Here is a 17,446-nt window from a genome sequence, read left to right on the forward strand (position 1 = left end):
ATGAAGACTCCAATTAGGACAAAACCTTTGGCACTGAAACACTAATGCATCACATGAGACATGTGTTAATTGTATTACATTCCTCACAACTAGGTATAGTCCGACAATCAAGTGTTGACTTTTTGTGTAAGTAAGCAACTCTGTTCTTACTGCATCATGTGGAACATTACCTCGGTGATTAGATTTGACGCTAGGTTCTGGTAGAACATGCAAAATGGCACCTTTTGAACACATTACAAATAGGATTTATCGCTTCTCTTGTGTATAATTGTACAAGGGTGGGCCGAGACTTGTATTTGTGTTTGTATCATTTGCAAGTTTTGTATCTGAAACAGACGAAATGGCAAGGCAATCACATCAGCTTCCATACATTTGTTTGGTGAGATGAAATAAAAAGTTTGTTTGTGTGTTCGAGGATGCCGATGCAGCAGACAGATAATCTCTTTGCTTCTATTTAAGTCATTCCCCCTAAAAAGATGTGAAAAAAATTTAAAAAATTGTTAATCATTTTCCAGTATAATAGTGTTATCTGCATCTGTGTATGTATTGAGAATTCTTTTTATAAATTTAACTTATTTTTCAGTTTTGACGTAACATATCTTTTAGACATCAGAACATTATCACGAATGCCCTTTGGTTTTCATAGCTCAGGCACACAGATGGCTGCTGGCAGAAATGTTGTTTGGTGTTTCCCCCATGTTTCCTCCATGTTTCCTCCATGTTTCCTCGGTTGTACAAGCAAACAGCCCGGGCAGAGGCTGGTGTCAGGGTAGTCGTGAACAAGTGCAGGATGGGTACAGGTGCCGAGACCTGGAACACATTCTTGTAATGTGAGGTGTAGCAAGGGAGACAGCACATCTTGGGCTGAAAAGGTTACAACAATTCCATTTATCACACGGTGTGTTTGTGGAGCAGAGGAACTCTCAGTGAGGCCAACAATGATGTATTGTTGCCATATGGAACCATTGTCTGGTCTATTGGGAGTATCACTATATACCACCATGGGCCATGGAGTAAGGATGTGCTTGAGTACTGTCTGGTTTCTGGGAAGTATGACTGTATAGCACTGTGGACCAGGATATGAGATTGTGCTTGAGTATTATTTGGTCTGTGGGGAGTATGACTGTATACCACCATGGTATGATGATGTGCTTGAGTGGTATCTGGTCTGGGGAGTATGACTGTGTATACCACCATGGACTAGGTTATTATGATGTACATGAGAGTGTTAACTGGTCTGTGAGGAGTATGACTGTGTATACCACCATGGACTAGGGTATCATGATGTGCTTGAAAGTGTTAACTGGTCTGTGGTGAGTATGACTGTGACTACCACCATGGACTAGGGTATTATGATGTGCTTGAGAGTGTCATCTGGTCTGGGGAGTATGACTGTGTATACCACCATGGACTAGGGTATCATGATGTGCTTGAGAGTGTTAACTGGCCTGTGGGAAATATGACTCTGCATACCACCATGGACCAGGATATTATGATATGCTTGAGTGTGTTAACCATGTTAACTGGTCTGGGGAGTATGACTGTGTATACCATCATGGACTAGGTATTATGATGTGCTTGTGCACTGGCTTAGTTTACGAGAAAATACACATGGTAATCTTTATCTCTGCACATAAAACAATGCCTAGCAGAACAGGAAGTATAATTTAAACAGTAAATCCTCATGTCTCGTGATATTTCATCTCAGATTTCAAATTTGTATTGACCAAGTTTAATTGTTATCACCTGAATTCACTGAAGAGAGACAATGTCAAAAATGTCTGCAGAAGACCATCTTGTTTTTATTACAAATGTAGGGACTATGTATGCGCTGGTGATGTGCTTCATTCCAGATCGCTTTATAGACGGGAAATGTAAATTAGCATCGAGTTTGAAGGCTTTTACAGGGGGATCGCTTTATAGATGGGGATAAATGAGAATAAATATATTCAACTCCCTTTTATTATACCGTCCGTCCGTCCATCCGTCCTTCCGTCCGAGCTATTGTACGGCCCATAACTTTTTAACCATACACCCTACCTTCACCAAACTTGCTACACACATTTACCACAATGAGTACTTGTGCCTTTTGCTAGTTTGAAGATTCTGAACTTTTTAATTTTTGCCGTTTCCATGGACACATAAGAAACTTAAATTTTTAGGGTGGGTGTTTTGTACGGCCTATATCTTTTTAACTATGCATCCTAGCTTCATCAAGCTTGCTACACACATTTACCACAATGAGTACTTGTGCCTTTTGCTAGTTTGAAGATTCTGAACTTTTTAATTTTTGCCGTTTCCATGGACACATAAGAAACTTAAACTTTTAGGGTGGGTGTTTTGTACGGCCTATATCTTTTTAACTATGCATCCTAGCTTCATCAAGCTTGCTACACACATTTACCACAATGAGTACTTGTGCCTTTTGCTAGTTTGAAGATTCTGAATTTTTTTATTTTTGCTGTTTCCATGGAATCATGGTGAAACATAAATTTTGGGTAGAGTTTTTGTACGATCTATGTTTACAATATTATGTATCCTAGCTTCAGCAAACTTGCTACATTAACCACTATGATTGTTTTTATCTTTTATAAGATTCTGAAAGTTTTCTCTTTTGCTGTTTTCATGGAAACGTGATGGAATTTAGAAATTTTGATGACTGGTTTTGTATAGCTAATATATTTTCCAAAATTGCTTCCACACATGTAGATCATCATAAGTATCTGTGCTTTGTGTTAGTTTGAATTTATGAATTTTTTACCATATCTGTTAAGGCAAGATGGAAATTATTAATTTATTGATTTTCTTATAAGATATTGTTCCATTTTTTATGTGTTTTTATCATGTTTATATCAACAATTTTTGGTCCTTTTGATAATTCTTCTTATGTAACTCCTCAATCAATTTTTTATTCAAAGGTGTTCATGGTGATCTACTTCCTCATAGTGAACACTGGTAACATGGGAGATTTGGGGGGGGTTTGGGGGGTCAATTGTCAATTTTCTTATATGATATTTGTTGTTGACCAGCGGGGATAACTTGGGTATGTGAACTTTGCTCACTTCTTTCTTGTCTTACTTTGTAATAACTTACACAGGTTAGTCTAGTCTACTATGTTTCAGAAGGGGTCAGCATATAATACCTCTAATCACTGGTGTTTTGACAACACTATAGATGAAACCAACTATAGATGAAACCAACTGGATGAAAGTGCAAAGGTTGAGCTGAGGCAATATATTCTCAAGTTTCTGGGGTCTTGGAGACAGACAAGGGATAGTGTTAAAAAACAACTCAGCCATTGTACGATTCTGTATAAGTTGGCATTGATGAAGGTACTACTTATAGAAAGACTAATATTAATCATATTCTGTTTCAGTCTTGCCTCCTAATTTTAATGGAACTATGAACAAGTGGAGTATGTGCTGTACACTGGAGAAACTGCTAATAAGGTGAGCTCCTGTAATTTTCATTGCAGACCAATATATTCACGATGAAGTTATGCAAAAAAGGTGCTGTTAGATTGGAAATAAAAGTCAAGTAAGCATAAGTCGCGAGTCCGTCATTAACTGACATCTCCCCTGAAACTACAGGGCCTATTGAGCTGAAATTTTGTATGAATGGTCCCAGCTATGGTGTCAATAAAAAGTGCTCACAGAATACCGATTCGATCTCGATATTTCTTCATATTTCTGGTGAACTTCAGAAGCTAGTGGCTCTATTTTTATTTTTATTTTGTTGAAGTTATTGCTTCAAAAGTGTTTATTTCGGGAATTTATCCTCAAATGAGCCAGGACAGCATTTTCATTTTCATTATGCCTGCTGCTAGATTCAGACCATTATGGCTTTACAAGAGCTACTTTACTTTTAAATTTACCATTTTTATGAATACTATGAACTAGCTCATAGCAGGACTGACTTCCTGGATCACATAGGTATCAAACATTGGCCAGGATATTATAAACAGGGTTTGTATGGCTCATAGAATCCTGGCAAAGTCATGGAATTTTAGTTTGAATTTCTCAGGCCTGGAATACTTGTGGAAAATAGAAAATTGTGATAAAATCATGGAAAAATATTTTTAAACTAGGATAAACTGGGATTTTCAGTGACCAAAAATACAAAAATGCTACCTGTGTGATGTATTACTGCTTATACCACCATGGGCCAAGGAATAATAATCTTATATCTGTCTCAGTCCCTGAACCATACTATTTTCCCTTCAGAACAGCACTTACTGTAATGCTATAGCCGTAAATGAAGCAAGTCTAGATTTTCCTCCTTCGCTTCTGAATCTCCCATCTCACTTGAGTTCCTTTTCAGTGTAAATGTAGCTGCTTATTTCTATCATTATTATATATTTTCAGAGACTAAGCGTTTGTCTACATCTGCCTGTGTGGTATATGACTATTTTCCACCATGGACCAGGATAATATGACATGCCTGAATATTATCTGGCCTGTGTGGTATATGACTGTGTATGCCACCATTGGCCATGGTATAATAATGTGACTATCATCTTACCTGTGTGGTATATGACTGTGTATGCCACCATTGGCCATGATATAATAATGTGACTATCATCTTACCTGTTTGGTATATGACTGTGTAAGCCACCATTGGCCATGGTATAATAATGTGACTATCATCTTACCTGTGTGGTATATGACTGTGTATGCCACCATTGGCCATGGTATAATAATGTGACTATCATCTTACCTGTGCGATACATGACTGTGTATTCCACCATTGGCCATGTTATAATAATGTGACTATCATCTTACCTGTGTGGTATATGACTGTGTATGCCACCATTGGTCATGGTATAATAATGTGACTATCATCTTACCTGTGTGGTATATGACTGTGTATGCCACCATTGGCCATGATATAATAATGTGACTATCATCTTACCTGTGTGGTATATGACTGTGTATGCCACCATTGGCCATGGTATAATAATGTGACTATCATCTTACCCATGTGGTATATGACTGTGTATACTACCATGCCACCATTGGCCATGATATGATAATGTGCTTGAGCATTATCAGGTCTGTGGGGAGACACTGTTACAGTCATAATTGATTCTCAAAGTAAAACTTTACCAAACTCCTGAATTTGTGACTACACAGCATCACTGTTGAATCCCTAGTCTGTCTTACAGACCCTGATACATTTATATCAACTACAGCCCATGCAAGTCTATAATGTTTGGCAAGTCTAGATTACTGCAGTGAAAATGAAGAGAATCACTGGGCTCCCTTTTTATTAGATTTTTATTAAGATAACTGAACAACTGTTTTTTTCTGTACGATATGTTCATTTCAGAGACTATATGTTAGTCTATTGAATCCCGAGCAGAGATGCTGCTGCAGCCACCTGTGGACACAAATCCACAGTATCAGATTAAAATTCCATTGCCCTTCCTGATACAGACAGACTCCTCCTCAAGTGCCATAACACCTGGACCGGCCATGCTAACTTGTTCCAGATCAGTGACAAACAGTACTCATTTTCTCTTTTCTGGAAACAAACTGGTTCCAGTTCAGTGCTAACCAGTTCCAGATCACTTGAAGTTGATCCTGTTTTCACAATCTGGGTTATATCCAGCAGTGCAGTAGATGATAGGATGCTCTGGTATTTGGCCAAATCTTCTGTTACTTAATCCATGGAGGCAATCTACAGGAACAATGACTACAACGTACCTCCTGGGAGACTAGGGCTATTGGTACAAGGACCCAGGGCCCCATATCACAAAGCCATCACAAGCCCTTATACCTTACAACAGTCGTACCAATACTGGCCCAGATTTGGGTAAACTGTTAGATACACTTTCCCTTCTAAATACTATTCTAACACAATTCCAGGAACCAACATCGCTTTCTATCTGACAATATTCAATATTTTCCAGCCAAAAACATTCATTTAGGAGAAAAACTGGACTTGCACAAGTCTCTAAGGCAATAATTATTAGTTTTAATCATAACTTCTAAACTATATAAATTATGAGAACAAGTTGTCCCTATAGAGACTGGCATCCTTAGAAATGCCTGCTTATCCAGACTTGCCTATCATAAGGATAGAATTATCATTCAGTACAGCCTTGGAGCAAAGCTAAAGATAGGGCTAGGATGAGTCCAAATTTACTACCCGGATACCCTACCCCCTATTACCCGACCCTACCCGGGTACCCACTCTAGGTTTCAGGAGATGTGTCAGAATGTTTAGCATAGCCCTGGCAAAATGTATTTTGATACATGTATTAAACAATCTGGTCATTCATACACTGAAGTTGACTTAAGTTATATCTTTATTCAACCATATGAAAAATCAGAAGGAATGATGCATAGTCAGAAAGAAATATGAACATTAGTGACTTGTAGTGTAACCATAGAGTTCTAGATAATTTTTGTCATTAAACAATATATCACATGACAACCATGGGTCTGGGTAGTCCTGTGGGTACCCGGGTCCTAGTCAGTACCCACCCGACCCAGGTACCCGAGTCGGGCGGGTACTGACTAGGACCCTGGTACCGAGTTACCCATCCCAGCCCCAGCTAGAGACAAGCCGTACAATCATGTTTAATAACGGTACACACTGTACTCATGTTCCTTTCCAAGTTGGCATGGTAAACTAGTCATGGGGAAACAAATTTGGCACTTCACATGTGCACATAAGTTATTTACCGTATTCGACGTAATAAGCGCCCATGGCGATATTTGCTAATATACTGGCTAGTGAACAATCCCAATTAGCACCCCTTCTGATTGATAAATGTACACAAGACTATTTATTCGTGCATATTGTTTGTAATATGCACCCTTAATTATGGGAAATTAAATTCTGGAAAAATATATCTGTCGTATATAAACATTTCAGGCTGCCAGCATAAACAACGAAATTTACGATCTTTCAACTCTGTTGTTTTTCACCAAAATAATATTCTAAAAAGAGCCCCCTATTTCTAATTTTGAGAGCGCCCTGGGCGCATATTATGTCGAATACGGTATTTATTTTCCAAAATGTGGTAATGCTGTTGTGTTGCTAGACATGGCATAAGATGTGTAATATAATGTACATGCAGTGAGTATATCACTGTTAATAGATAAGGTGGTATTTGTGTTCCAGTGGGGTAAGGTGCCATAATGTGCAGTGCAGTTGTCATTTGGACATGACTGAAACTAGTGATTATAGGGTTCAAATCTCAGATCCCGGGATTATTTTTGTCATCACCTTGCCCTTTTGCCATTGGTTTCATCAAAGTGGTACTCCAAGCATCACTTTGGGCTATCCTCCAACATCAATCTCATAACTGAAGTGAATGCATGAGTATGGTTTTACACCACTTTTAGCAATATTCCAGCAATATCATGGTGGGGACACCAGAAATGGGCTTCGCACATTGTACCAATGAAGGGAATCAAACCCAGGTCTTCAGCAAGATGAGCGAATGCTTCACCACTAGGCTAACCCCCTGCCCCAATATAACCAAAGAACTTTTTAAATCAGCTTTAAACCAAACTTACTCACTTTTTTATTTTTATGTTAAGGTGAGCAGCAGTGCATGGAACGATTTTCTTGTAGCAGATCTGCCATGTCAGCAGACATTTTTATCTGTTGTTTTATGCAATATGTCAGCATTATTCAGGCTTGTGTGATAGAATCAGGTGTTCTGGAGTGGCAGTGGCACTTTTATTGTTTAATCAGAAGAAGAGCTGAGCATCTGAAACAGTTGATGCTGCGGAGCATCACAGAGTGTAAACTGACTCATCAGGCCACCTCAAGGGCCACATCGGCATGCCGCACTGCCAGGACAAAAACAAACATCGACAGGAATAGAAAATCATCATTTACTACAAAAACATTTTCCACAGGTCAGGATATCAAGTAGTTGTGTATGTCTTCACAGACAGCAAGATAGCAAGGAATTGGCCTCCGTTGTGTGGAGAGCCCAGATGTCCATGGATGGTGTTGTCTTGCAGGCCGAGTACAACATGATGGTGTTGTCTTGCAGGCAGAGTACAACGTGATGGTGTTGTACTGCAGGCTGAGTACAACGTGATGGTGTTGTACTGCAGGCAGAGTACAACGTGATGGTGTTGTCTTGCAGGCCGAATACAATGTGATGGTGTTGTACTGCAAGTCGAGTACAACGTGATGGTGTTGTCTTGCAGGCCGAGTACAACATGGTGTTGTACTGCAGCCCGAGTACAACGTGATGGTGTTGTACTGAAGGGCTAGTACAACATGATGGTGTTGTCTTGCAGGCAGAGTACAACGTGATGGTGTTGTCTTGCAGGCCGAGTACAACGTGATGGTGCTGTCTTGCAGGCCGAGTACAACGTGATGGTGTTGTACTGCAGGCCGAGTACAACGTGATGGTGTTGTACTGCAGGCCGAGTACAATGTGATGGTGTTGTACTGCAGGCCAAGTACAACGTGATGGTGTTGTCTTGCAGGCATTGTACCATGTGATGGTGTTGTCTTGCAGGCCGAGTACAACGTGATGGTGTTGTACTGCAGGCATTGTACCATGTGATGGTGTTGTCTTGCAGGCATTGTACCATGTGATGGTGTTGTCTTGCAGGCCAAGTACAACGTGATGGTGTTGTCTTGCAGGCCGAGTACAACGTGATGGTGTTGTACTGCAGGCAGAGTACAACGTGATGGTGTTGTCTTGCAGGCCGAGTACAACGTGATGGTGTCGTACTGCAGGCCGAGTACAATGTGATGGGGTTGTCTTGCAGGCTGAGTACAACGTGATGGTGTTGTCTTGCAGGACAAGTACAATATGGTGTTGTACTGCAGATACTATTTTCCATCCCATGGGAGTCGATATTATTTGTTTCAATTCTTATTTTGTATGCATATAGAACATAATATTTCACATCCAGTAAAATCATTACATGTTAATACAGTGATACATGGAATGAGTGCATGAATCATTGAATGGACCAATCAAATTAGCATAGTAGTCGTTGTCTGTGAAAAGTAAACAAGCACTTTGTGCAGCTGACAATAATAATGAGTTAAGTGATCGACCATCTTTTTACCTCAATCATTTTCTTAATGTGTCAAGAAATGAGGGACAGACAGTGAATACCTTGCTAACTTCAACGCAATCATATATATGGTCATGTGAGACTTAAACATTAAAGGTTCATGAATCTGTGCCCTTAGAGAAAGAAAAAAGGAAAAGTAACAAAATCTAAAATCATAATATTTTGTTACCATCAATTGCAAATTTACACACAAATGCCCAAAACAAACTTTTGTTCTGTTAAACTGAAAGTCAGACAAGACCAGCTTACTTCTCGAACATTAACAAAACCTTAATTCTTTTCACTGCATTGTAGGATTTTTCATAAAAATATCTGTCAGCTAAGAAGTATAAAAATATGGCCAGTGTAACTTTTTGGTCCCAGCCGAATCCCTTGAAGGCTCTGTGTGGTTCAACATGGCCCTTTATTTCTCTCGGGGCGGTCGGGTAGCTTAGTGGTTAAAGCGTTAGCTCATCATGACGAAGACCCGGGTTCGATTCCCGACATGGGTACAATGTGTAAAGCCCATTTCTGGTGTCCCCTGCCATGATATTGCTGGATTATTGCTAAAACAGGCGTAAAACCACACTCACTCACTTTACTTCTCTCAGCAGCAGCAGAAGCAGCATAATGTTAGTATGCAGATATGGCTTACAAGCTGCTACAAGCTCCCCTCACCCATACATTCTGGGGAGTTCATTGCATGGAATGTCTGAGAATTGAGTTCCAAGTTGAAAATTTTTGTGTTGAAAAAAACGGTACAGGGTGGACAAATGGTGGTTTTGAAGATGGTTTAGAGAATGATTGGTCGGGTGAAAAGTGGTTCCGAGTGAAGGAATGCTTGTGGTGTCGAAAGATGGTTGCAAGTGAAGGATTAGTTGTGGGTTCATTGTTTTTTAGCGTGCTGACCCCTTTGAAGACAGATCAAAAGTAGGAAGGTGTCTTTCTGGGCCGCCCAGCCTCTGGTCATTAATGCCTCAAGTGAGGAGTGGTTATGTTGACGTGTATGAAGGGGCAGGTAATGCAGAACCCAGGTGAAGCTGTAAGTCACTCTCTGGTGGACTTGTCCACGTGCAACAGACCAGGCATATGTCTGTCAGAGACCATCAACAAACAGGAGGATGCAGTGTGTGGTTATGTACAACTAGCAGACATTACATGTTTATCTCTGCTGTTACTACTCCTTCTGTCAACAGGTCATTGGGGAAACATGCCAACACAGCGGTTCTTAATGGTAGGCGGTGGGACTTGGGTACCATAAACTCCACAGTAACGGCAGAGAAATCCTTGTTGGCAGTTGTGATTACTTATAGTCTGTAGAGGGCGCTGGTGAAATATGAAAACCTTTATACCTTCTGTCAACAAGGGAAATTATCACTGACAGGTTGAGATATATCTGGAAAATTGCTAATCCAAAGAGACTGGTTAGTACCTGATTCTGACTCCAGTTTCACAGGCTTGTGGTTGTAGGGCCTATCTGTAAGTTCTCAGTTTAACATGTTTAAGGGGAACTATTTAATCAAAACTTTTTAAAGAATGTTAACTAGTCTTACAAACTACATGTTTACACCAAAAGGAAAAAGAATCTACCTCACTGCTGTCAAGACTATTTTGACTAACAACAGGTTCATATTGATGCAGGTGAATATGTGTAAGATCATTGAGTGAAAATTCTACGTTTTCATGGGTTTCATTGTCTGGTGGTGTATGGGGAAATCTAGTAATCTGCCAAACACTCCAGAAAGAGTTGTCTGCAAGTCAACTCTCCACTATGAGGTGAGTGAGTTGGGTTTAACGCCGCTTTTAACATTATTCCAGTTATATCACGGTGTGTAAGCTTAATGTGGGAGGAAAGCCCAAATTGATGCAAGTCTCAGACGTTTACCACTTCGATGAAACCCACGAGCATGGGTATGGTGCTGACAAACCTAGAAACATAATCGTGGCGAACCGGGATTCGAACCCACAACCATAGGTTTCTGGTGTGCCCAAGGGACGCAACTCTGCACAGCGAATCGCGGCGTCTTAGACGACTGGGCCACCCGTGCCCCCTCCACTGTGAGGTCACATCACACGATGACAACTCTCTCGGTAGTTTCCGGAATACATGTAGGTTTTTAACTTTTCTTTTGCTACTAGTATTGACTTCAGAATGTTTTTCTTCAAGATACTTGTTTTTAATATGCTTTATCTATGATTTAATCCCATATTTATAATGTACCTGGTTATGAGCTACAAAAGTGAACTTTAATCCCTATTTAAAACTATTAAGTGAATTAGTAATGGTACTAAACCTCAGTTTGGGGTTAAATTTTCTCTTTAAATTCAGTAGACTGTTAACTATCCAGGGTATTTCTAGATGTCAGAACCTACCGATCCCTTGAGAATATTCTGGCAATGATGTTATAGAGGTTAATATTCGTAACAGTTTTCAAACAATAGCCATCATTGTTAATAATTAAAAGAGCACTATGTACTACTACCTATATGGTATAGTTAAAACACTACTCTGAAGTTTTGTTTGAAAATGTAAAACCTCAAGTGAGGCAAAAGTTGTGACTTTCAACTGTGTTGATCAGTCAAAAATCAACATTAAAAGGCTGTTTATACACTTCAACTGTAAAAGTCAAGTCTTACAATTGAAATGTAAAACCTCCAAGCAGGTCCTGAAATTCAAATGTAAAACCACTCAGCATGCCTTACTTGAAAGAGTGAGTATGGTTTTACGCCGCTTTTATCAATATTCCAGCAATATCACGGCGGGGGACACCAGAAATGGGCTTCACACATTGTACCCATGCCGGGAATCGAACCCGGGTCTTCGGCGTGGTGAGTGAACGCTTTAACCACTAGGTTACCCGACCGCCCCTACTTGAAAGAAGTACCTCACACAAGGTTACAGTGAGACACGTACAGAACACAATTTCCCCAGAATACTATTTGTTTGACATCAACTTTAAAAGGTTAAGAATAAGTTTAGCACAATTTAGATGCAGCTCTCATAGGATCGAAGTAGGCAGGCATAGAAACATAGCCAGAGAATTGAGAATATGTGAGCAATGTGGTTTAAATGTGAATGAAGATGAGTTTCATTTTCTGTTAGTTTGTCCAAAATAACACCACCTTAGAAGAAAATATATTGATCTGCCTTGTTATGTACATTCCACTCTACAAAAATTTATAACGATCATGTCAACAACTGATAAAGATACTCTAAAAAATCTATCAATGTTCATTTATCATGCTATGTTCTTAGAATATGACCTGTTAAACGGATCTGTAACCACTCCCGAAAACAGAATTGTACTATGGGCCTGAGGCCTTTCAGTATGGAATAAAACTTATCCTACTCCTACTATTAGTATCTCAACTGGTTATGGATAGTTGACAGTGAAGAGGACTTCTGTTGAAATCTGAAGAATTTATTGGTTTTGATGACAGCTGAACTACAGGATTTCTGGCAGTGATGTAGAAATAAGTACTCTTTGAATTATTAACAATGATGGCTTTTGTTTAATATTTCATCAGATATCAGGTTATTCTGTTTGTGGGGAGCTACTTCTGAGGTTGACAGGTTATGACAAAGTCATACTGGAACAAAATAATGAATAACGCATCATCAGGCCATTATATGAATATCAGAAACCTCCAGAAACTATACACTGGTGAGGTGAGGTGAAATGGGGTTTAACATTGCATTAAAAAGTATTGCACTTAAATAGCAACGTGCAAGCATGTGTGTGTGTGTGTGGCTGCTTGTACTAGTCCAGACTGATGCAGATCTATAGTGCTAGCACACTGAGACACCATGCCGCAGTTTAACCTGAATACCCAACTCAGACACAGTATACTGACACTGAGCTGACCAGTCCTTGTTTTTGCCCCTTAACGCCGAGCACCAGGCAGGATAACAACAAGTACCATCTTTAAACATCTTTTGGTATGGCGCGGCCGGGTATCAAACCCCCGACCTTCCGCTCTCAGGGCGGATGCTCTACCATTGGCGATACGTTGGCGAATCCCAAGAACCATAGATGATTTCACAAGAAGTTTCTAAGCATGATTAGGGAACCTTACAACACACACAAAAAATCTCAAAGTGATGCTTGAATTATTACAGCAGCGGTAACGTGGAAAACTATAATGAGAGTATATAGATGCAAAACCTTTTGTGAGTCAAAAGTAAATGTAAAAAACAGGTTGCCTGTGTGTAGCTCCTTGTAAGCCACATTACCTTTGACTAGGTACATCCCTCAACACTGATGGTGAAGGAACAGGGAGGGTTGTCCATGTCACAGCCTTGACTGATGACCTGTCAAACTGTCAATCAAACTGTTAACTAGCCAATCAATCATGATGATGTCTTATGCAGCAAAGTCTGAACAAGCTTACTTCTCTTCCAGTGCTGTTATACAGGTCATTGTTTGTTTCAAATTTGTTATAACTTTGTGCAAAATGTTTCATTTGAAGGAGTGAGTTGGGTGTAAAGTTATTTCATTGATGTCATGGAGTTCAAGAGTAATTTCAAAGGAAACCCATGTGGAAGGAGTGGTGCTTACTGATTTGGTGGAACCCGCTGTGATATTGCTGGAATATTGCTAAAAGCGGCGTACCCACAGGACTACCCGGACCCGTGGTTCATTAGTCACGAGATAAATTGTTTCATGTCAAAAATTCACTATATAACTACATGGTTACACGACAATTTTAAGTCTCTAATGTTTGCATTTCTTTATAACTATGAACACGTTTCTTCTGACTTATATATGTTTGAACAAAGCTAAAACTTCAGTCAACATCAGTGTATGCATGACCACATCGTTTTATACGAGTATCTAGATATAAGATAGACACAATTTTATGGATAACAACTTCTTTAATACTGTGAAAAGCGAGGTTTCAGTATAGATCCTTATACCGTTGCTTGAATTAAACTAAGAAAGTATTTTTATAACTCACTATAACAAAAGTAAATTAAAGAATTATACAAATATTTGTTTTATATTTTCTTTGGTTGCGAATAAGCAAGACATGACCTCAGGCACTAAGGTCACTTACATGAAATATTTTGAATGATCCAGCAGAAAGCGTTGTAACTTAATCATGTTAATACTCGCACAAGATGTAATGTTTGGAGTGGAATGTATTGAAATGGTCATTAAATGGGATATAAGTTGACTTATAACACTGCACTTGAAGACTTAGGGAATTAATATTCACAGTGTTGGGCCTGAGACTTTGTCAGAGTCCTGTTAAGAACTGACTTCATTGTTTCTGTGTGTATGGAGGTATAAATATAAAAACAGTGTGCAAATTATGAGTTGGTGATTTACCCAAAGTGTGCACACTGATGATAGTGTTACTTTGACCTACCTGACAACAACACATGGCCAACCATGAACTCAATTGCCACAAAAGTCTGTGAGTTGGGTTTAACCTGTTTTAAACCTTATTTCGGTTATGTCATGGTGTGTCAGCTTAATGTGAGAGGAAAGCCTCAAGTGTAAACCCAGGAGCATGGGTATGGTGCTGACAAACCTAGAAACATAATTGTACAGGTACAAAAGGGAGTCTGAACAAAGACAAACTCATGTTATTGGTTTTAATATGACCCTCAGCCATTCTTAGAGTGAGTGAGTATGGTTTTACACCGCTTTTTAGCAATATTCCAGCAGTATCACGGCAGGGGACACCAGGGGACTTCGAGACAGCCGTAAATTCAACCCAATCGATTTGACACATCAAAGGTTGAATAATGGTAAATAAAGAAGAAATATGCAGGGACCTAGCTTTCACATCGAAACAACCATAAATTCGGTACTTCAAAGTTCACCACAACAGTGTTTGAGTGTATGATGGACCTATACTGAAAGTGAGTGAGTGAGTGAGTATGGTTTTACACCGCTTTTTAGCAATATTCCAGCAGTATCACGGCAGGGGACACCAGAAAGGGCTTCACACATTGTACCCATGTCGGGAATCAAACCCGGGTCTTCGGCGTGACAAGCGAACACTTTAACCATAAGGCTAACCAACTGCCCCCCAGTTGTCAAAAGAAATGAGGTCATGATGGTAAAAGTTCATTTTAGTAGATATCCTGGAATTTCAACAACAAATTAAAGTTCAATGTACTGGTATAATAAAAAGAAATGACAGTTTTCTATTGTCTAGCTATAAATATAGAGATGAGTACAAATGTATAAGCTGTGAAACACTGGGGTTTTTCCATCTTTGTCCATCTTTCAAAAACATGAAAATTTCAAATTATTATGATTAAAAGGCCAGGGGCCCATTTCACAAAGAGATCTTTCCACAGGACATTTAAGAAAAGTCACTACATTTATTGCAACTCCTATACTCTAACATAGATTTAAAATAGTCGTAGCACTGAGATAACTTTGTGAAATTAACTATGCCAGGACACATCGAAGTATTTCCCTCAAAATAATTTTCATTCACTTCAATCCATTAAATACACCATTAAATTCCTTTAACCACATGTATTGAAATAAATTTGTCAAAACTTTCACCTCAAAGCTGAAGGAAGAGTATTATGTTGTTCTGAAGTGTTAGATATGCCAGGTGAGAGAATGAGACTGCTTGTCCGACAACTTCTACAGCCCTACTCCATCCCTGCTTGTCAGGACGGCTTGATAAATGTGGCAGTGTTATTAACAACAGAATGTGCGTGTTGTTTGTGTGTAGTGTACAATGAGACAGAGGTTAGAGTTGCAGGGATCACTGCAAGCTGATGGTATGCAGGAACAGAGAAGAAGGTGCCGGTATTCTTGCTTTGATGGAGAACCTGTGCAAGACAAAAGGATGCCTCCTTTAATTTGAGTGGTCTTGGGTTTCTGGTTTGGATGAGAACAGTTGTCTCAAACAGCACTGAAGACTCAGATTTGTAATGAACTCTATTCTGTGTCATGATATGCTGCTATTTGTGTCAGTACATTAAGGTGAGGTGGAATGGGGTTTAACGTCGTCTCAAGATTATCGCGGCCATTACTTACATAGCGACATGTGTGGAAGTGTGGCTGCTTGTACTCATTCGGACTAATGCCAGTTTTGTAGTGCTAGCCCACTGAGATTCTATACCACAGTTTTAGTATGGATACCCCACTCAGACACAGAATACTAACTCTAAGTACTATTTTATCCCCTTAATGTCAAGCTCCAGGCAGGGCAACAACATGTACCATCTTTTAGTAAGACGTGGCTGTTATTATTACCCTGAGCTGACCAGTCCTTGTTCTATCCCCTTAATGCTGAGTGCCAGGCAGAACAAGTACCATCTTTTAGAAAGACATGGCCGTTATTGTGATCCCGAACCAACCGGCCCTTGTTCTATCCCTTAAATGCCGAGCACCAGGCAGAGCGACAACAAGTACCATCTTTTAGTAAGACATGGCCATTATTGTGATCCCGAACCAACCAGCCCTTGTTCTATCCCTTAAATGCCGAGCACCAGGCAGAGCAACAACAAGTACCATCTTTTAGTAAGACATGGCCGTTATTATGATGCCGAACCAACCAGCCCTTGTTCTATCCCTTAAATGCCGAGCACCAGGCAGAGCAACAACAAGTACCATCTTTTAGTAACACGTGGACGTTAATGAAACAATCTTCCTCTCTCAGGGTAGATGCTCTTTCCACTTGACCATGGAGGCAGTCGTCGATACATTAAATGGTACTTGAGTCAAGATATGTACCACGATACCTAAATTTTACTGTATTTGTGTGACAGTCTCCATGTTCCATGTGCCTGGCTGGCCAGGGGATGTTGTTATCAATGACCTTAACAGCATGAGGTTAATTAGGGCTGAATCTAATCATCATCTTATGTACATTCAGCGCATTCTGTTTCAGACTTGGGAAGATCTGGGTTAGAATCATCTTCCCAAGGCAAGAGAGTTAACTGACTTTTAAAGTCCAGTTTCCACCCTTGTAGAACTAGGTATTATGGAGTTACATTTTGGCTGGACTAACGAGTCTATGCATAGTCCAATCAAAATCGCACATCGAAATCCGGTTCGTAAAGTGTCATGCAGATTTTGGTCGACTGCAGGATTTGCAAAGCTGGTTCACCGCTAACTCGTTGACAACAGATATTTTCTAAATCTTTTCATGCTTTTAATCAAGGTGCTCACGTGATTTGATGCACTTCGCGATGTAAGACTCGTTTTATCACAATATAGATCTTGATTATCAATCAGATCGTCTTGGCTGGGCGCCATCGTTTTGTTGGAAGCAAATGCAAGTGATACGAGAGGTGGAATCTGATTGGTCAATAGGAGAGGCATAGAAAGGACATAACTCGTAATAGCCAGTGGTTGCCCTACGATCGAGCCCAGGAATTCCAGCCTAGTTCGGCAAGGGTGGAAACTGGACTTTTATAGTCA

At 39.8% G+C, this 17,446-nt stretch overlaps 1 protein-coding gene across 1 annotated transcript in view; it reads left to right on the forward strand.

The window, feature by feature from the left end:
* The window catches only part of LOC124151410 (beta-1,3-galactosyltransferase 1-like), an 86,809-nt gene that overhangs the window by 36,783 nt on the left and 32,580 nt on the right, over positions 1 to 17,446 (forward strand). Inside the window, exon 2 of the mRNA XM_046523884.2 lies at positions 3,377 to 3,449. Within this exon, the coding sequence (XP_046379840.2) occupies positions 3,403 to 3,449 (47 nt within the window). The 5' untranslated portion in view covers positions 3,377 to 3,402. The remainder of the gene's footprint in view (positions 1 to 3,376; positions 3,450 to 17,446) is intronic.

The sequence above is a fragment of the Haliotis rufescens genome, unplaced genomic scaffold, assembly GCF_023055435.1.
Source record: "Haliotis rufescens isolate VD_foot unplaced genomic scaffold, xgHalRufe1.0.p SCAF_4, whole genome shotgun sequence".
NCBI classification, from domain to species: Eukaryota; Metazoa; Mollusca; class Gastropoda; order Lepetellida; family Haliotidae; genus Haliotis; species Haliotis rufescens.